This window comes from Balaenoptera borealis (assembly GCF_965194805.1).
Source record: "Balaenoptera borealis genome assembly, chromosome: 21".
NCBI lineage: Eukaryota > Metazoa > Chordata > Mammalia > Artiodactyla > Balaenopteridae > Balaenoptera > Balaenoptera borealis.
Genome location: NC_138880.1, coordinates 15,300,968 through 15,317,043, shown reverse-complemented (window position 1 = coordinate 15,317,043; position 16,076 = coordinate 15,300,968). Strand labels below are relative to the sequence as shown.

Here is a 16,076-nt window from a genome sequence, read left to right as displayed (position 1 = left end):
ATTTCATACTATATCAAAAAAGAAGCCAACCTGTTTATAATTTTGTTTTGGAGGCAGTGCAGAAGGAAACACTTTGGAAAGCACTGCCAAATTCTAAAAAAGGAAGGAAGGAAGGAAGGGAGGGAGGGAGGGAGGGAAAAAAAATCATAAAAAAGCCAAAACCAAATTCAGCCCATTAAACAAAGCAGGAAAAAATGAAACAAAAAAACAAACAAACAAAAAACTTTATCAATTCAAAGCAATAGAGGTTGAAACAGAAAGTTCATGAAAGGTCAATAGATAAATTCCAGATGTGCCCCCACTGTTTATCTATTAAATAGTCAACCCAACTTTTATCGGTTAACCAACCCAGGATAGGCTTACTTCTAATTTAATATCCCTTTCAGATCTCTGACTCCATAATTGAGATATTGTCCAAGCCAACATATGCAAACCTTTTCTGCCTTAAACATGTGAATCTTCTGGGCTTAGATATTTTCTTCTTCCTCCTATTCAGCCACAAATGGTCTAGTCACCTCAACCACATTTAATAATATACATAAGTAATGTATAATTAAAAACATAATATATATACACATAAGTGGTGTATGTATAATATATAGGTAGTGCATATATAAAATTAAAAACAAAAGTGAGAAAAAAAACAAACAAAAGTGAGTACAGATAATTAAGTGAGATGAATTAAAATGAAATTAATTCTAAGAATAATTTAATTAAAAATGAGTTCAAAATTAGTCTTCTGTTTTGTGAACTCAATAGACGTATATGACTTTTAACTATCTTTAACCCAACAAAAAGTGACTGTTACAAACTAATTTTAAAAATGCCTAAAACAAGGCATTCCCCGGCGGTCCAGTGGTTAAGACTTGGTGCTCTCACTACCATGGGCCCAGATTCAATCCCTGGTTGGGGAATTAAGATCCCACAAGCCGCACAGTGCAGCCAAAAAAAGCCTAAAACCTAAGGCAAGTTTTCCTCTACAGTCAGGAAAGTTCCATCTGCTGAACTGCACCATTTGTTGACACATACACATTGATATCAAGAACCCACCAACACCAACTTCCGGTAAAACATTTTCTAAACACTGAGAAAAACCAAGACGATTCCAATCCCTGAGCTGCATCAAACAAATGCTCTAATACAATGACCTGGGTCATTTCCCAACCTTTGAGCCTGACAACCCAAGCTAGAGCAATAGCCATGTGAACTCAAACTAGGGGGTAGGGAGTGGTTAAAGAACCAAGAAGGGAAGGAAATGGTTTAGTAAGTGCCTATAATGTGCCAGCCATAATGATGCACTTTTACACTTTTTAGTATCGTATTTAATCCTTTCAGTAGCTCTATGGAATAGACTTAGCTTTTGTATAGTGAAGGAAACACACTGAGATGTCCCCATGTCATCTAAGTATAAACATATCAAAGTACTTTTTTTTTTTTTTTTTACATCTTTTTACTATGCTTTGATATATGAGAAAAGTCTATTAAAATGGCCCATCCTGGGACTTCCCTGGTGGGGCAGTGGATAAGAATTCGCCTGCCAATGCAGGGGACACGGGTTCGATCCCTGGTCCAGGAAGATCCACATACCTCAGAGCAACTAAGCCTGCGTGCCACAACTCCTGAAGCCCACGTGCCTAGAGCCCGTGCTCCGCAACAAGAGAAGCCACTGCAACGAGAAGCCACGCACCACAACAAAGAAGCAGCCCCCGCTCGCCGCAACTAGAGAAAGCCGATGTGCAGCAACGAAGACCTAACGCAGCCAAAAAAAAAAGGCCCATCCAGTTTTGGAGGCTAAGTGGGTTCAATATTGAGTTATTTATTTTACTGGGACCTAAAGCTACGGACTAGGTCAGTGCTACTTAAAGTGACTATGTGAAACTATGATTACAACTATATTAAAAATGCTCATGCCTTTCAGGTGGATACGTTCATTATCTTGATTGTGGTGATGGTCTCGGGAATACACATAGGTCAAAACTTATCAAACTGTACACTTGAAATATGTGCAGTTTATTGCATGTCAATTGCACTTCAATAAAACTGTAAAAAAAAAAAAAGTTTATGCTCATGGATCAGACCCAAATAGGTATAAGAAAAGTGAAAATATCCATAATTGATAAAGTATTCTGAGTCAAAAAAGCCATACAATGGGGCTTCCCTGGTGGCGCAGTGGTTAAGAATCCGCCTGCCAATGCAGGGGACACGGGTTCGAGCCCTGGTCCGGGAAGATCCCACATGCCGTGGAGCAACTAAGACCGTGCGCCACAACTACTGAGCCCGCGCTCTAGAGCCCCTGAGCCACAACTACTGAAGCCTGTGCGCCTAGAGCCCGTGCTCCACAACAAGAGAAGCCACTGCAATGAGAAGCCCATGCACTGCAACGAAGAGTAGCCCCCGCTCGCCACAACTAGAGAAAGCCCGCGCACAGCAACGAAGACCCAACGCAGCCAAAAAAAAAAAAAAGCCATATGATGAATGTGAGCAAGATTTTTCTATCAGCATTTCTCAAAGTATTGAATATATTCTATATAACACCAGCTCTGGGGGATATACACAAGTGTTTTATGCACACACACACACACAGGTTCTGTGGTCACATAAGTTTGAAGAATACTTGCTTAAACTAGGCTCATCACATTTCTTAACTGTGGAACTTCTCAGAAGCTTCCTCATATGCTAAGATACTTGGTGTTTTTCAAAAACAGCTCTACAAAATACAGTTTTTCTGAAATTAATTTGACCAGAAACCCTTTTTCAGAGGATCTCCTGGGACTGATAATCTACACTCCACACTTTGGGAACCACAGCTCTAATTCACAGACTCCTAGAGTCTGCACTGGCTGGGTGTTTAGAGATCAGTGAATCTGGGGACCTCAGAACTTAGCCCAGAGAGTAACTGCAGCTCTGAACTCATGACAGGACCCTCTTTCGTCAGTAGCGATACGGGGCAGGGCGCACAACTTACAGGCACTGAAAAACAATGGAGAGTGTTGGGAGAGACTGTAAGTCAAGCCGAGCTAATGAAGTCCTCCTGATCCTTCCTGTATCGGTGCCCCATGGCAGCTGCCATAACAAAGGACCACAAATTGAGTGGCTTAAACCACAGAAATGTATTGTCTCAGTTCTGGAAGGTAGAAGTCCAAAATCAAGCTGTCCGCCGGGTTGGTTCCTTCTGAGGGTTTCAAAGGAGAATCTGAATCGGGCCCCCTCCTTGGCTTGGAGATGTCCGTGTTTTCCCTGTTTGCTTGTCTGTCTCCAGATTTCTCCTTTTTAAAATGAGGATGCCAGACAGATTGAAATAGGCCCATCTAAGGAATTCTTTCTAACTTGATTATCTCTGTCAAGACTGTCTCCAAATAAGGTCACACTCTGACGTAGCAGGACTTAGGACTTCAATATATGAATTTGAGGAGGACACAATTCAACCCATAATGCGCATCCTCCAATAGAGCTAAACTGGCCAGAGCTTCATGAGACGTCCAGTTTTCAGGGTTGCCCTACCTGTGGAAGTTGGAAACTGATCGATTATATTACCTATCTGAATGTCCTTCTGTTTTCTCTAATTTATACTCTGCTTTGGTAAGCTATCTTTATTCTATTATATAAATAGACTACAAAAATTTTCTCCTTCATCTGATATCTACATATAGGTGGCTTCTTACTGTGGTTTCTATGATCTACTGAGCCTATTATAGGTCAGGCACAGTATTCACCATCCTCGCATGCCTGTAAAGTAGGTATTTTTCATATTTAAAGAGAGGGAGAAGGCAGGTAACTTTCTCAAGGTCACATAGTTAGCAAGGAGCAGAATGTTGGGATTTGAACACACGTCTGACTCCAGAATCCCTACCCTTCCTTTCCACCACAATCTGGGATGGATGCATTACCCTCGTACTCTTACTAAAGTTGAATCAGCACTCAGAGAAGTAGCTTTGAGAGGGGAGAAAAAAATCAAGAGCTCTGTTTTAGACATGAGATGCCTATTGGACATTCAAGTGGAGATATAACACAGGGAGCTGAATATATAAGTCTGAAATTCAAGGTATAGTTAGAACTGAAAGTATACATTCTTCATTTATCTACTACGTATGTGTGATATAGTGAGACCAAGGTTGGATGACATCACTTTGTGATGTAGAGCAGGTATCAGCAAACTACGGCTGATTTTTTGTATGACAGGCTACAGCCTATTTTTATATGACCTGTGAGTTAAGAATGGTTTTTACATTTTTGAAATGGTAAAAAAGTAGTATTTCTTGATGCATAAAAACAATATGAAATTAAAGTATTAGAGTCCATAAATAGTTTTACTGGAACACAGTCGCACTCATTTATTTACGTAATATCTAGGGCTGTCTTTGTGCCACGTCACAGTTGAATAACTGTGACAGACTATGTGGCCCACAAAACCTAAAAGGTTTGTTAAAAAAAGACTTTTTCCAGAAAATTCTGCCAATCTCTCCTAGAGAAGAGAGAGCAGAAGTCTGAGGACAGAGCCATCCCTAGTGGCCTGTGACACTTCAAGCTGGGATGAGGAAGCACATCCAGCCAAGGGGACTGAGCACCCAGTGAGATAAGAAGACAGCTGGGCAAATGATGTCCCAAAAGCAGTGAAGAAACAGGATGCCTGGGGAAGGCAGTGTCTCCAGAAGGACGGAGGGAACAACAGCGGGGTCAAGTGGAGGGCACGCTGAGAACTGACCGCTGACCACACGCACATCACTGGAGACCAAGGCAAGAGCGGCTCTGGATCAACGGTGGGGACAAAGTTGGACTGAAAGAGATTCAGAGAAGGAATGGGAAGCAAGGACGTAAATGTGGAGGATGAACAACATTTTCAAGGAACTTTACTATAAACAGGGTAGAGACAACAGCTAGCGTGGACCATAAAGTGAAAACATGCTTTGGTTGTTTGTTTTAAGAAAGAACATGCTACAGTCTGATGATTTGCTGACAGGATTGATCAAGTAGAGGGGAAACCGGTGAAGCAGGAGAGAGGGGGGAGCACTCACTGTAGGATGAAGGGCTTCTGAGTAGACGAGAGTAGAAGGTGTCCTGCGAATAACTGGCCAGGGCAGGGATGGTTCATGTATCACAACAGGCAAGGCGGAGTAGGCATATGGGTGTTCATACAAGTCAGCTGGTAAATGTAGTGGTGGGAAGGTGACAAAGTTTCTTCCTATGCCTGCTTTTTCCTTGGTTGTTTTTCTGCAGCTGCGTTCAAATACATGAACACCAGAATGACTGTGCAGAATGGAACCTGGGCTAAGGGAACTGAGGTGAATAGTCAGTAATGGACCATGTGGTTTAAACTGGGTGAGGAAGTGAGGACATGAGTGGGGCTGGGAGACAATATAAAAGTGGAAAGGTCAGGAGGTCTCAGTGGGATCAGAGAATTTTTAAGTAGATTATGTAAATATGCCCTATGAATTTGGACCTTCAAATATCACATTTTTAAAAAATGTAAAGCAGAGTCTTATCTAGAGTTCAAGCTGGTATTTGATGGGAGTTTTCTCGGACAAAAACATAATCGGTTAAGAAGCAGTCACCCCTAACCACCTATCAATCATTAATTTCCTCCTGTCAAGGGAGAGGACTCAATGAAGGTACAATGTCATTCGATTCATATCTTCTCTGTGCAGCCATGAGTGAAAAGGCATCTGAGGAGAGCAAGAGGAGGAGGAGGAGGAGGAAGCAGGCTTGTGGGGGGAAGAAGAAAAGGCACTCATGAGAGAGGAGAAAGGGAGTGAGATGAGGTTGAGAGAAAGAAGGAAGAACAGTGAAGGCGACAATAATTGTAAAAACCACTTTTTAAAAGGAGTCAAGAAAGTACTGAGTTCTACACATGGAGGTGTCAGCACCAGGAAACGTCCACATCATACACTGAGTGGTCAACAGCACTAAGACTCCAAATTTACCAAATACCAGTGTCCTTTCTTCCTATACACAAAGAAACTGCCATTTAAAAATGGCAGTTTTTATTAAGGACAGTGTATTAATATCTTAGGGCTGCCATACAAAATACCACAAACTGGACTCTTAAACAACAGAAATGTATTTTCTCACAGTTCCGGAGGCTAGAAGTTCAAGATCAAGGCGTTTGGCAGGGTGGTTTCTTCTGAGAGTCGTGAAGGAGAATCTGGTCCATGCCTCTCCCCTAGCTTCTGCGCTGTGCTGGCTATCTTTGGCTCTTGGCATTTCTTGGCTTATAGATGCAGCACCCCAATCTCTGCCTTTCTCTTCACATGGTACCTTCCCCTGTGTGCATGTCTCTGAGTCCAGATTTCCCCTTTTTATAAAGACATGGAGTCATATTGGATTAGGGCCCACCCTAATGGCCCCTAATGATTTCATTTTTACTTACTTCTACAATGGCTCTATCTCCAAGTAAGATCACATTCTGAGGTACTGGGGGTTAAGGCTCCAATATACCTTTTTTTTTGGAGGCGGGGTACAATTCAACTCCTAAAGGACAGGAAGCCTTGTCTTAGTTTTGTCTCTTAAATTAGACTGCAAGTAACTTAAGGACAGATACCATTTTTCAAAGAACTCTGATTGCCTCAAAAGATGGAAGGATTTTATAGACAAAGCGCATATTTTACAACCTTGCTGGAGCTGATGTTAAATGTGGTACAAAACACAATTTTGCTAAATTTCATGTTAATGTTTGATTTCATTAGAAAGAATCTCAAAGCAGAGGACATGGTTTGGGAATTAGACTTTTCTGGAGTTTAGCTTCTCCAATGTGCAGGATTATGTAAGTATTTCCTAAGAAAGGGGTGAAGGGAGAAGAAAAAAATTCCATGTTGCTCTTTTTGTGCGTGCACACGCGTGTGCACACACACACACACATTCTCCTGTCACAGATAGAAAAGTGATTCCTGACATACGCATTTTTTCATCATAAGCTAAAGAGTTCCCTAAGTTTAGAGTGATATGAAATATAAATTAAGCATGATTTGTACCCCATGACCCTTTTCAAGAACAAGTCTTTGTGAAGGAGGAAGGATGTGATTATAAAGGGTCAGCAGGAGGGAGTTTTTGGGGGGTAATAGGATTTTCCTATACCTTGATTGTGGTGGTGATTACATGAATCTATACATGAGTTAAAAGTCATAGGATTATATGCTGAAAAAAGTCAATTTTACTGTATGATAATGTTTTTTTTTTGCTATGTGATAATTTTTAAAAGACTATTTTAAAAAGAATATTGGCAGTTAGTGTCTATTTTTCAACAGTTTTAACTGACATCAGTATTAATCCCACTTTTCAGATAAGGAAAGTGGCAGCTCAAAGTTAAACTACTTGCCCAGGATTATACACCTTAGGGTGGAGGATCTAGGATTGATCCACATCTGGCTGCTCTAAAACATGTACTCTCTTCCACTGCCCCACGAGGGCACCAAAAAAACTACTGCACTACTTAATTTGAGTATGCCTGCTCCCTCTCAGAACTGCAAATCCTTGATCAAAAGTAAAGGCTATTGTCAGAGGTAACACACACAAACAGCTGTGAGACTCCATAAAGAGTGCACAGAACAAAACATGGAAACCCATCCCACTTGTATAACATCATTTCTTGGGTACATGCTCTTCTGGGGCAGAGGTCCAAAAACAACAGCCTATGTGCTATGTATCAACTATCAACAATCTCATCTCTGACTGCTAGAATAGCTTCACTCCACATAAAAAGAATAGCCCTCTCAGTCCCCTGGACTTATTTAGGAAAAGAGAAGGAGGAAATACACCAGAGTTAGGAGACATAAAGCATGCGTTCTGCTGTTTTCCATTTTGCTCAGATGGGTCTCCACTCACAAACCTAAGAAAACAGGGCATCGAGTTGACCAGCCTGGACACAGTGTTGTATTGAATGCTCTAGACTATGTCTTTAGAAGTTTCCCAGGGTTCTTCATTTGATGCTTAGTGTGGCCCCTGTCACCAACTCAACAAACAATGAAATTTAGTCTTAGGATGAAGTGACAGCCACTTTCCCCACATCTGCACACCAAACAAAAGGCCACAAAGACACCCAGAAGCAAACCTCCTTAAGCAGTGCTCACCTCACTTATGACCAACAGCTCAATACAGTCAATGGATAACTAAAGAAAGAGTCAGTGTGAGGTCATCCACTAAGTAACGGCAAACAATACAGACTTTTCTTGAAAAACGTTAAGAGATGCTTGCTCTTGGCAGACTCGAATATTATGCAAATTGCTGACCTTGTTTCTAGTTTTTCTTTAGGCTCATATGCACATAGATTTATATATACACATCCACAGCACTTATTTCTTCAGTAAGAAAATCCAAATACCTTTCTATAATTACTACAATGGAGACAACAGTGACTAAGAGCTGTATTTCACAGTTGTGATTATGGCAAAGTCTATACATGTCTTTTAATTTCATCACCTAAATTCTTCCAGGCAAGGGCAACAAACTCATCTTTATATCCATCCACTGTAATTCCAAGTATAATGCCCTGAAAGCGATAGATACATGAAACATCTACTGAACTGAAAAAGCAAAATGAGGGAAAAGAAAATGCATAACTTAGAACAAAAATTTAGGCTTTTTGGCTTACAAAACTCTTGAAATTTGACCACTGCCACATAATCTTGAGCTGTAACCACTGCCAAAAGTCTTTCCAATGAATTAGAAAGCAAACAAAATTTCTTCTCTTAGTTGAACAACAGGAAATTGCCACTTTTACAGTTCAAAAATACTGGACATCAACAATTTCATATGGTTCAACATAATAGAATATAACCAATCACACAAACATAGGTGGGAAATCTGGATGTATCTTCATAACATGTTCCACTTATCAAAATATTCATATACAGGACTTCCCTGGTGGCACAGTGGTTAAGAATCTGCCTGCCAATGCAGGGGACACAGGTTCAATCCCTGGTCCAGGATTCCACATGCCGCGGAGCAACTAAGCCCGTGCACCACAGCTACTAAGCCTGTGCTCTACAGCCTGTGAGCCACAACTACTGAGCCTGCGTGCCACAACTACTGAAGCTTGTGCACCCTAGAGCCCGCGTGCTGTAACTACTGAGCCCAGGTGCTGCAACTACTGAAGCCCGTGCGCCTAGAGCCTGTGCTCCACAACCAGAAGCCACCGCAATGAGAAGCCCTTGCACCGCAACGAAGAGTAGCCCCCGCTCACTGCAACTAGAGAAAGCCCGCGCGCAGCAACGAAGACTCAACACAGACAAAAATAAATAAAAATAATTTTTAAAAATTAATTAATTAAAAAAAATTCATATACAAAGGATAGGATCACAAGGCACATACCACGTTAATGTGAAAAAATTTGTTTCAGGATATCGAAGGAATTATTTTAACCAGAACTTATTTTAAAATTAGTTTTAATGAGGTATAATTTACATATAATAAAATTCCCTAATTTTAAGTGTAATATTTGATGCAGTTCGACGAACATATCCAGTCTTGTCATCCCCACCACAATCATGATGTGGAATATTTCCATCACCCACAAAAGTTCCCTTGTAGTCCATCCCCTGCCCACACCATCAGCCCCTGATTTGCTTTCTGTCACCATAGCAGTTTTGCCTTTCTAGAATTTCCTACAATTGGATCAAGCCCAAAAGTCCATACATTTTTGTGTTTGGCTTCTTTCACTTAGCACAATGCTCTTGATGTTCATCTACATTGTTTCAACAGTAGTTCACTTCTTTTTATTGCTAAGTAATATACCACAATTTATCTATTTAGCAGACAAGTTGTTTCCAGTATTTGGCCATTATGAAAAAAGCTATTATAAACATCTGTGTATAAATCTTTTTATAAACACAGATTTTCATTTCTCTTGGGTGAATACCAAGGAATGAAATTGCTAAATTGTATGGTAAATGCATGTTGAAATTTATTAGAAACGACCAAACTGTTTTCCAATGGTTACACCACTTTACATTCCCAGCAGCAATGCAGGAGAGCCCCAGCTGTTACAAATCCTCACCAGCACTTGGTATGGTCAGTCTTTTTAATCTTTGCCATTCTAGCGGGTGGGTAGCTATATCTCCTACTGGTTTTGTGTTTCTCTAATGACTAGTGATGTTACTATCTTTTAATATGTTTATTTGCCATTCATATACCCTGTTTGGGGAAGTGTTTATTCAAATCCTTTGCCCAGTTTTTAATTTGGTTTTATAATTATTGACTTGTAAGGGTTCTGTTTTGGTTTTTATCAGGTATATGTTTTGCAAATATTTTCTCCTGAACTATGGATTGCCTCTTCATTTTCTTAACAGGTCTTTTGAAGACCAAAAGTTTTTCATTTTGATTAAGTCCTATATAGCAAAATTTTCGTAAGCACAGGAGTTTCTCCTGTGCTTTCTTCATAAGATTTTACAGTCTTAGCTCTTACATTTAGATCTATGATTCATTTCAAGTGAATTTGTGTGTACGGTACAAGGTAGAGGTCAAGGTTCATTTTTATAAATACAGATATCTAATTGTTTCAGCACTATTTTTGAAAATATTATCTCTCCCTCACTGAATTATTTTGTACCTTTGTCAAAAATGAATTAACCATATATATGGGTCTATTCTGTCCTACTGATTGATTTATCTGTCCTTACACCAATACAACACAGTCTTGATTACTGTAGCTTCAAAGGAAGTCTTGAAATCAGGTAATATACCTAAGTATATTCAACTTAGAATACCTATTTTTAAATAATTTAATAACTGGTGATTGATTCCCTATGGGACAATTCACTCCCAATGGATACAGCATGAGACCTCCAATTGACACTGTTGCTCACTCCATCCCCCCCAGCCCTTTCTGAAATTAACAGTGGCTCCTTCTACACATTCCAGGGAGCTTCAAAGCCCTACATCTACTTCCTGCTTAGGCGGGGGCATAAAGAATTCCTACCCAGTTGACCTCACCAACAACGGGCTCTCACTTATGCTCTTGTTCTACCAGCCATGACCCCCTGGACTCTTGGTCTCTACTCCTTAGATTTCTCCAGACCACATCACCAAAACGTTGCTAACCTCTGTGTTGACCATCTGATTCCTACTCCTATGGCCAGCCTTAGAGACCAATTTCCCTGGGGTGCTGTGACCTGGTTCCTTCTGAGTTTGGACTTCACCCCTAACCAGCTATAACCATAAATGAATAAATGAATGAACAAAGATATTTCTACCCACAAGCCAACCAGGCCTGTTGCCCATGGCCAAGAGGGCTGTTCAGGGCATGATGCCAGGGGCACTGCTCATGCTGCCTGCAGTGGAACTGTGCAACAAGATGGCCCTGCCCCCACTCCTCCGCCCCTTCTTCCCTCCAGCTCACACATTAGTGACACAGTGCCTTCATACTGAAAATTACATAGCAAAAATATGTTCAACATTCCTTGGACCAAATTCACATTCCAAATATTCTTCTGTTGACCTGGATGTGTTTCAGACAGGTCCAAATGTAGAAGACCACAAATAACTGTTCGGGTGAAATCACTTTTTACATTTCTTTCCCCTAAAATATTCAAACATATTTACATTGTCTTATAGAACTACAGTCAGCATAAAATTAGCTATTCCCTTCCTGTAATGTGTACCAGCTATCTACCAGATGCTTTTGAAGTTTATTTTCTTTATCAGGTAAAGTGAATTTTCCCAGTTGCATCCCAAGATAAACTCACCTACAGGCTCTAGGCTCTGTTTAAAAAAAAAAAGAAAGAAAGAAAGAAAAGAAAACAGGAAGAAAGGAAGAAAGAAAGGAGGGAGGGAGGGAAGAAAAACAGGAACTAAGATGAGATATCATAAAGTTATATAACACAGCACTGAAATTTTCTCATCCGAAAGATTACTTGAGATTTCTTTTGCCTTTATGTGTGAATTAGCTACTAAAAAGGATATCTAGGTCCCAAATAAGTCAATTAAGAGTCCACCTAAGTTAAAAAAAAAAAAAGTTTCAAAAAATGAGAAGCTTAGAAATTCTTTCCTCATAAAAACCTAGCTCTCCTTGAAGAAACTAAACTCAAAAGGCAGAATTGGAAACTCCTGGATACAATGATTAAAAATGGGCAGGGAACTTCAGACTATACTACAAAGCTAGAGTAACAAAGACAGTATGGTACTGGCACAAAAACAGAAATATAGATCAATGGAACAGGATAGAAAGTCCAGAGATAAACCTACACACATATGGTCACCTTACCTTTGATAAGGGAGGCAAGAGTATATAATGGAGAAAAGACAGCCTCTTCAGTAAGTGGTGCTGGGAAAACTGGACAGCTACATGGGAAAGAATGAAATTAGAACACTTCCTAACACCATACACAAAAATAAACTCAAAATGGATTAAAGACCAAAATGTAAGGCCAGACACTATAAAACTCTTAGAGGAAAACATAGGAAGAACACTCTATGACGTAAATCACAGCAAGATCCTTTCTGACACACCTCCTGGAGAAATGGAAATAAACACAAAAATAAACAAATGGGACTTAATGAAACTTAAAAGCTTTTGCACAGCAAAGGAAAGCATAAAAAAGATGAGAAGACAACCCTCAGAATGGAAGAAAATATTTGCAAACGAAGTAATGGACAAAGGATTAATTACAAGCAGCTCATGCAGCTCAATATCAAAAAAACATACAACCCAATCCAAAAAAGGGCAGAAGACCTAAATAGACATTTCTCCAAAGAAGATATACAGATTGCCAACAAACACATGAAAAGATGCTCAACATCACTAATCATTAGAGAAATGCAAATCAAAACTACAATGAGGTTATCACCTCACACCAGTCAGAATGGCCATCATCAAAAAATCTACAAACAGTAAATGCTGGAGAGGGTGTGGAGAAAAGGGAACCCTCTTGCACTGTTGGTAGGAATGTAAATTGATACAGCCACTATGGAGAACAGTATGGAGGTTCCTTAAAAAACTAAAAGTAGAACTACCATATGACCCAGCAATCCCACTACTGGGCATATACCCTGAGAAAACCATAATTGGAAAAGAGTCATGTACCACAATGTTCATTGCAGCTCTATTTACAATAGCCAGGACATGGAAGCAACCTAAGTGTCCATCGACAGATGAATGGATAAAGAAGATGTGGCACATATATACAATGGAATATTACTCAGCCATAAAGAGAAATGAAATTGAGTTATTTGTAGTGAGGTGGATGGACCTAGAATCTGTCATACAGAGTGAAGTAAGTCAGAAAGAGAAAATCAAATACCGTATGCTAACACATATATATGGAATCTAAAAAAAAAAATGGTTCTGATGAACCTAGGGGCAGGACAGGAATAAAGACAAAGACGTAGAGAATGGACTTGAGGACACGGGGAGGGGGCAGGGTAAGCTGGGACGAAGTGAGAGAATAACATTGACATATATACAATACCAAACGTAAAATAGATAGCTAGTGGGAAGCAGCTGCATAGCACAGGGCGATCAGCTCGGTGCTTTGTGACAACCTAGAGGGGTGGGATAGGGAGGGTGGGAGGGAGACACAAGAAGAAGGGGATATGGGGATATACATATGCATATAGCTGATTCACTTTGTTATACAGCAGAAACTAACACAACATTGTAAAGCAATTATACTCAAATAAAGATGTTTTAAAAAAAATGGGAAGGCAGACAAACAGGGTATAAACTGGTAAGGGCGGGGATTACGAGTTACCTTAACTCAGAAGGACTGCTAACTCAACAAGGGCCACGGTCCAGGAAAGCCCTGCAAGGGGGGAGTCACGCCAAAAAGCAGCAAATGACACATGATATCAATTACTCTCTGGACACCTTCTCTTCATTTTAGAAAGTGTCTGCTTAGTGCAATTTAAGTCACTCAGGTGTCAAATCTTAGGCTGCTCCAGGTGAGCTGCCTGTGACTTCTCTGAAATTCCTAGTAATTACATATAAAAATCGAGTCTGGGATAAACCATAATGGAAAAGACTAGAAAAAAAGAATGTATATGAATATGTATAACTGAGTCACTTGGCTGTACAGCAGAAATTAACACAACGTTGTAAATCAACTATACATCAATAAAAAAAAAAAATCCAGTTACTGCTATTAAACCTTATAGCCCCTTAATCCAACTACTTTTTGTTCCCAAAATTGACATTCAGTATCTTAGAAAAACTAAATTTTCATAGTCCAAAAAGGCCAAAAAAGGTCAGAAGCCTGGTTATTATAGAGAGCTGGTGTCCTCTTAGTTTACTGGGGAAGACAGGACAACGAGGACAGGGACCACTTCCACTGCAGAGCTGGCGTCCTCCACGCCCCACTGAGCTCACTTTGCAAGGAAGCACCGACGTGCCAGCCTCAAAAGGAGCTGATAGCGAAGATGCTCCAATCCTGGGTCTCCCGGGACTTAGCAATTTTGGGAGAGCTTTACTCCCTGCTGAAGTATTTTTATTATGCTCTTTCTTGAAGCAGGAAAATAGAAAAATATTCCCAAGGAACCTGGGGAAGCTCTTTACCCACTTACAGGTAAAGTGCCTTTGCCTGCCCCAAGCGCTCTCCTACCTGATCATTGTTTTTTCAGAAGATAAAACTGAGGCATTTAAATGGGGACTTAGAAGAGGGCTCTGCGATTACCCAGTAAAGATCACTCTTAGAGTTGGGAAAAAGGAACAGTGATCCTAAATGACCATTGATTGATCTTCTTTCTCCAGTCTCCAACATACTGTCACAGTGATTGCTTCATTGATTTTCTGCGGAAGATAGAACTGCCTTTATGTGATGGAAAATGTTCACTGTATAACTTGGATCTCTCCGGTCTTCTGAACCACCCGAATAAGCGATTACCTCGACGAATCCCAAAATAAAATCAAGATATGAATTCATGAATCAAGAAAGTGCAGCTAATTTGCATAATAAGGCTTCTTTAGAGAATAGGGAGCTATATATCTGATACAAGACAATTCTGAAAGTATAATCCCATCATTTGCAAATAACTAACTATAAATTTAGAAGGTGATACTGAGCAAAAAGAAAAAGAGGGAGAGAGAGAGAAATGGCTTGGTATGATCTACTTTCAGCATACGGTTCAGCTTCACATAATACAGTCACAATATTTCCTGTATTACTAAGACGCATTTGTATAGTAGAGAAGGGGAAACAAAACGGGACTCAGATAGAAGGAAATGACAATAAAGCAGATGGATTGAGCTCTTCAAATCTGTGCTAGCAGAGAATGCAATTAAACAAAGTCTATGGTTTATTAAAATCACAATTAAACAAAGGCTATGGTTTATTAAAATCACAATGGTTAATAGTGTAGGTAGACCCATTAAATTCTTCACCATATAAATCGTTCCATGTTTATAGCACAAATTAAAAATGTAATCTCACACTACTGGAAGTATGCCTTTAACTGTTCCTAGGATAGCAAAGAAAATAAATGTTCCAAAACTAGCGTAAAAATAAAAGGAGGTACATCATGTCCCCTGTATGTATCGCACAGAAAAAAAATTTAAATAATCAATGTTCCTACTCTTTTATTATTATTTCAATCCCAGGATTTGAAAAGCAATGTAAAGTATCATTACATGAGAACGGGCTAATAGTTATTCAAAAATTATGAATTACTGCACTTTTTTAGCTAACAGGTTAAAAGCCCAGGGATTTGACTGATGATCTCTCTAGAAGAAAAAAAGACCATTTGTAAATTCTTTGTTCACAAATGCCTTTCCCACCACCTGTAAGTGGAATTCTAGTTTCTCCATGACCACTCAGTTGGAAGGAGTCTCTTTCTCTACTGAATTCTCACGGTACAGGGTCTAGACCCATTTTACAATGTCTCATAGTGGTGCCCAAGCCTCATCTCCCTTTCTGGACCAAGGTCCTTGAGGACAGGCTCCGCGCGTGATTCCTGCTGGAAGTCCCCTGGTGCCCGGCCCTTGCTGGGAGGCCTCCGTGAATTTCTGCTGAATGATTACAGGATTAAGTGGATGCGCATCCAGACAAATTTCTGCCTATGTGTAACCTCCAGGCGTTATCCCATTTCTCTACATTGCATGAGCACTGTGTCGTGTCTTTTAGTTAATACTATAGACAAACCGAGTTAAATAGTTTTTC

At 40.0% G+C, this 16,076-nt stretch overlaps 1 protein-coding gene across 8 annotated transcripts in view; it reads right to left on the bottom strand.

Moving 5' to 3' along the window:
• MFHAS1 (multifunctional ROCO family signaling regulator 1) overlaps window positions 1-16,076 on the bottom strand; it is a 124,479-nt gene that overhangs the window by 82,609 nt on the left and 25,794 nt on the right. The window contains exon 2 of one of the 8 annotated variants that reach the window (XM_082374951.1): window positions 13,518-15,640. The exons of the other annotated variants lie outside the window; for them this stretch is intronic. Coding sequence (XP_082231077.1) covers window positions 15,609-15,640 — 32 coding nt within the window. The 3' untranslated portion in view covers window positions 13,518-15,608. Of the gene's footprint in view, window positions 1-13,517; window positions 15,641-16,076 lie in introns of those variants that run through there. 8 annotated transcript variants of the gene reach the window in all.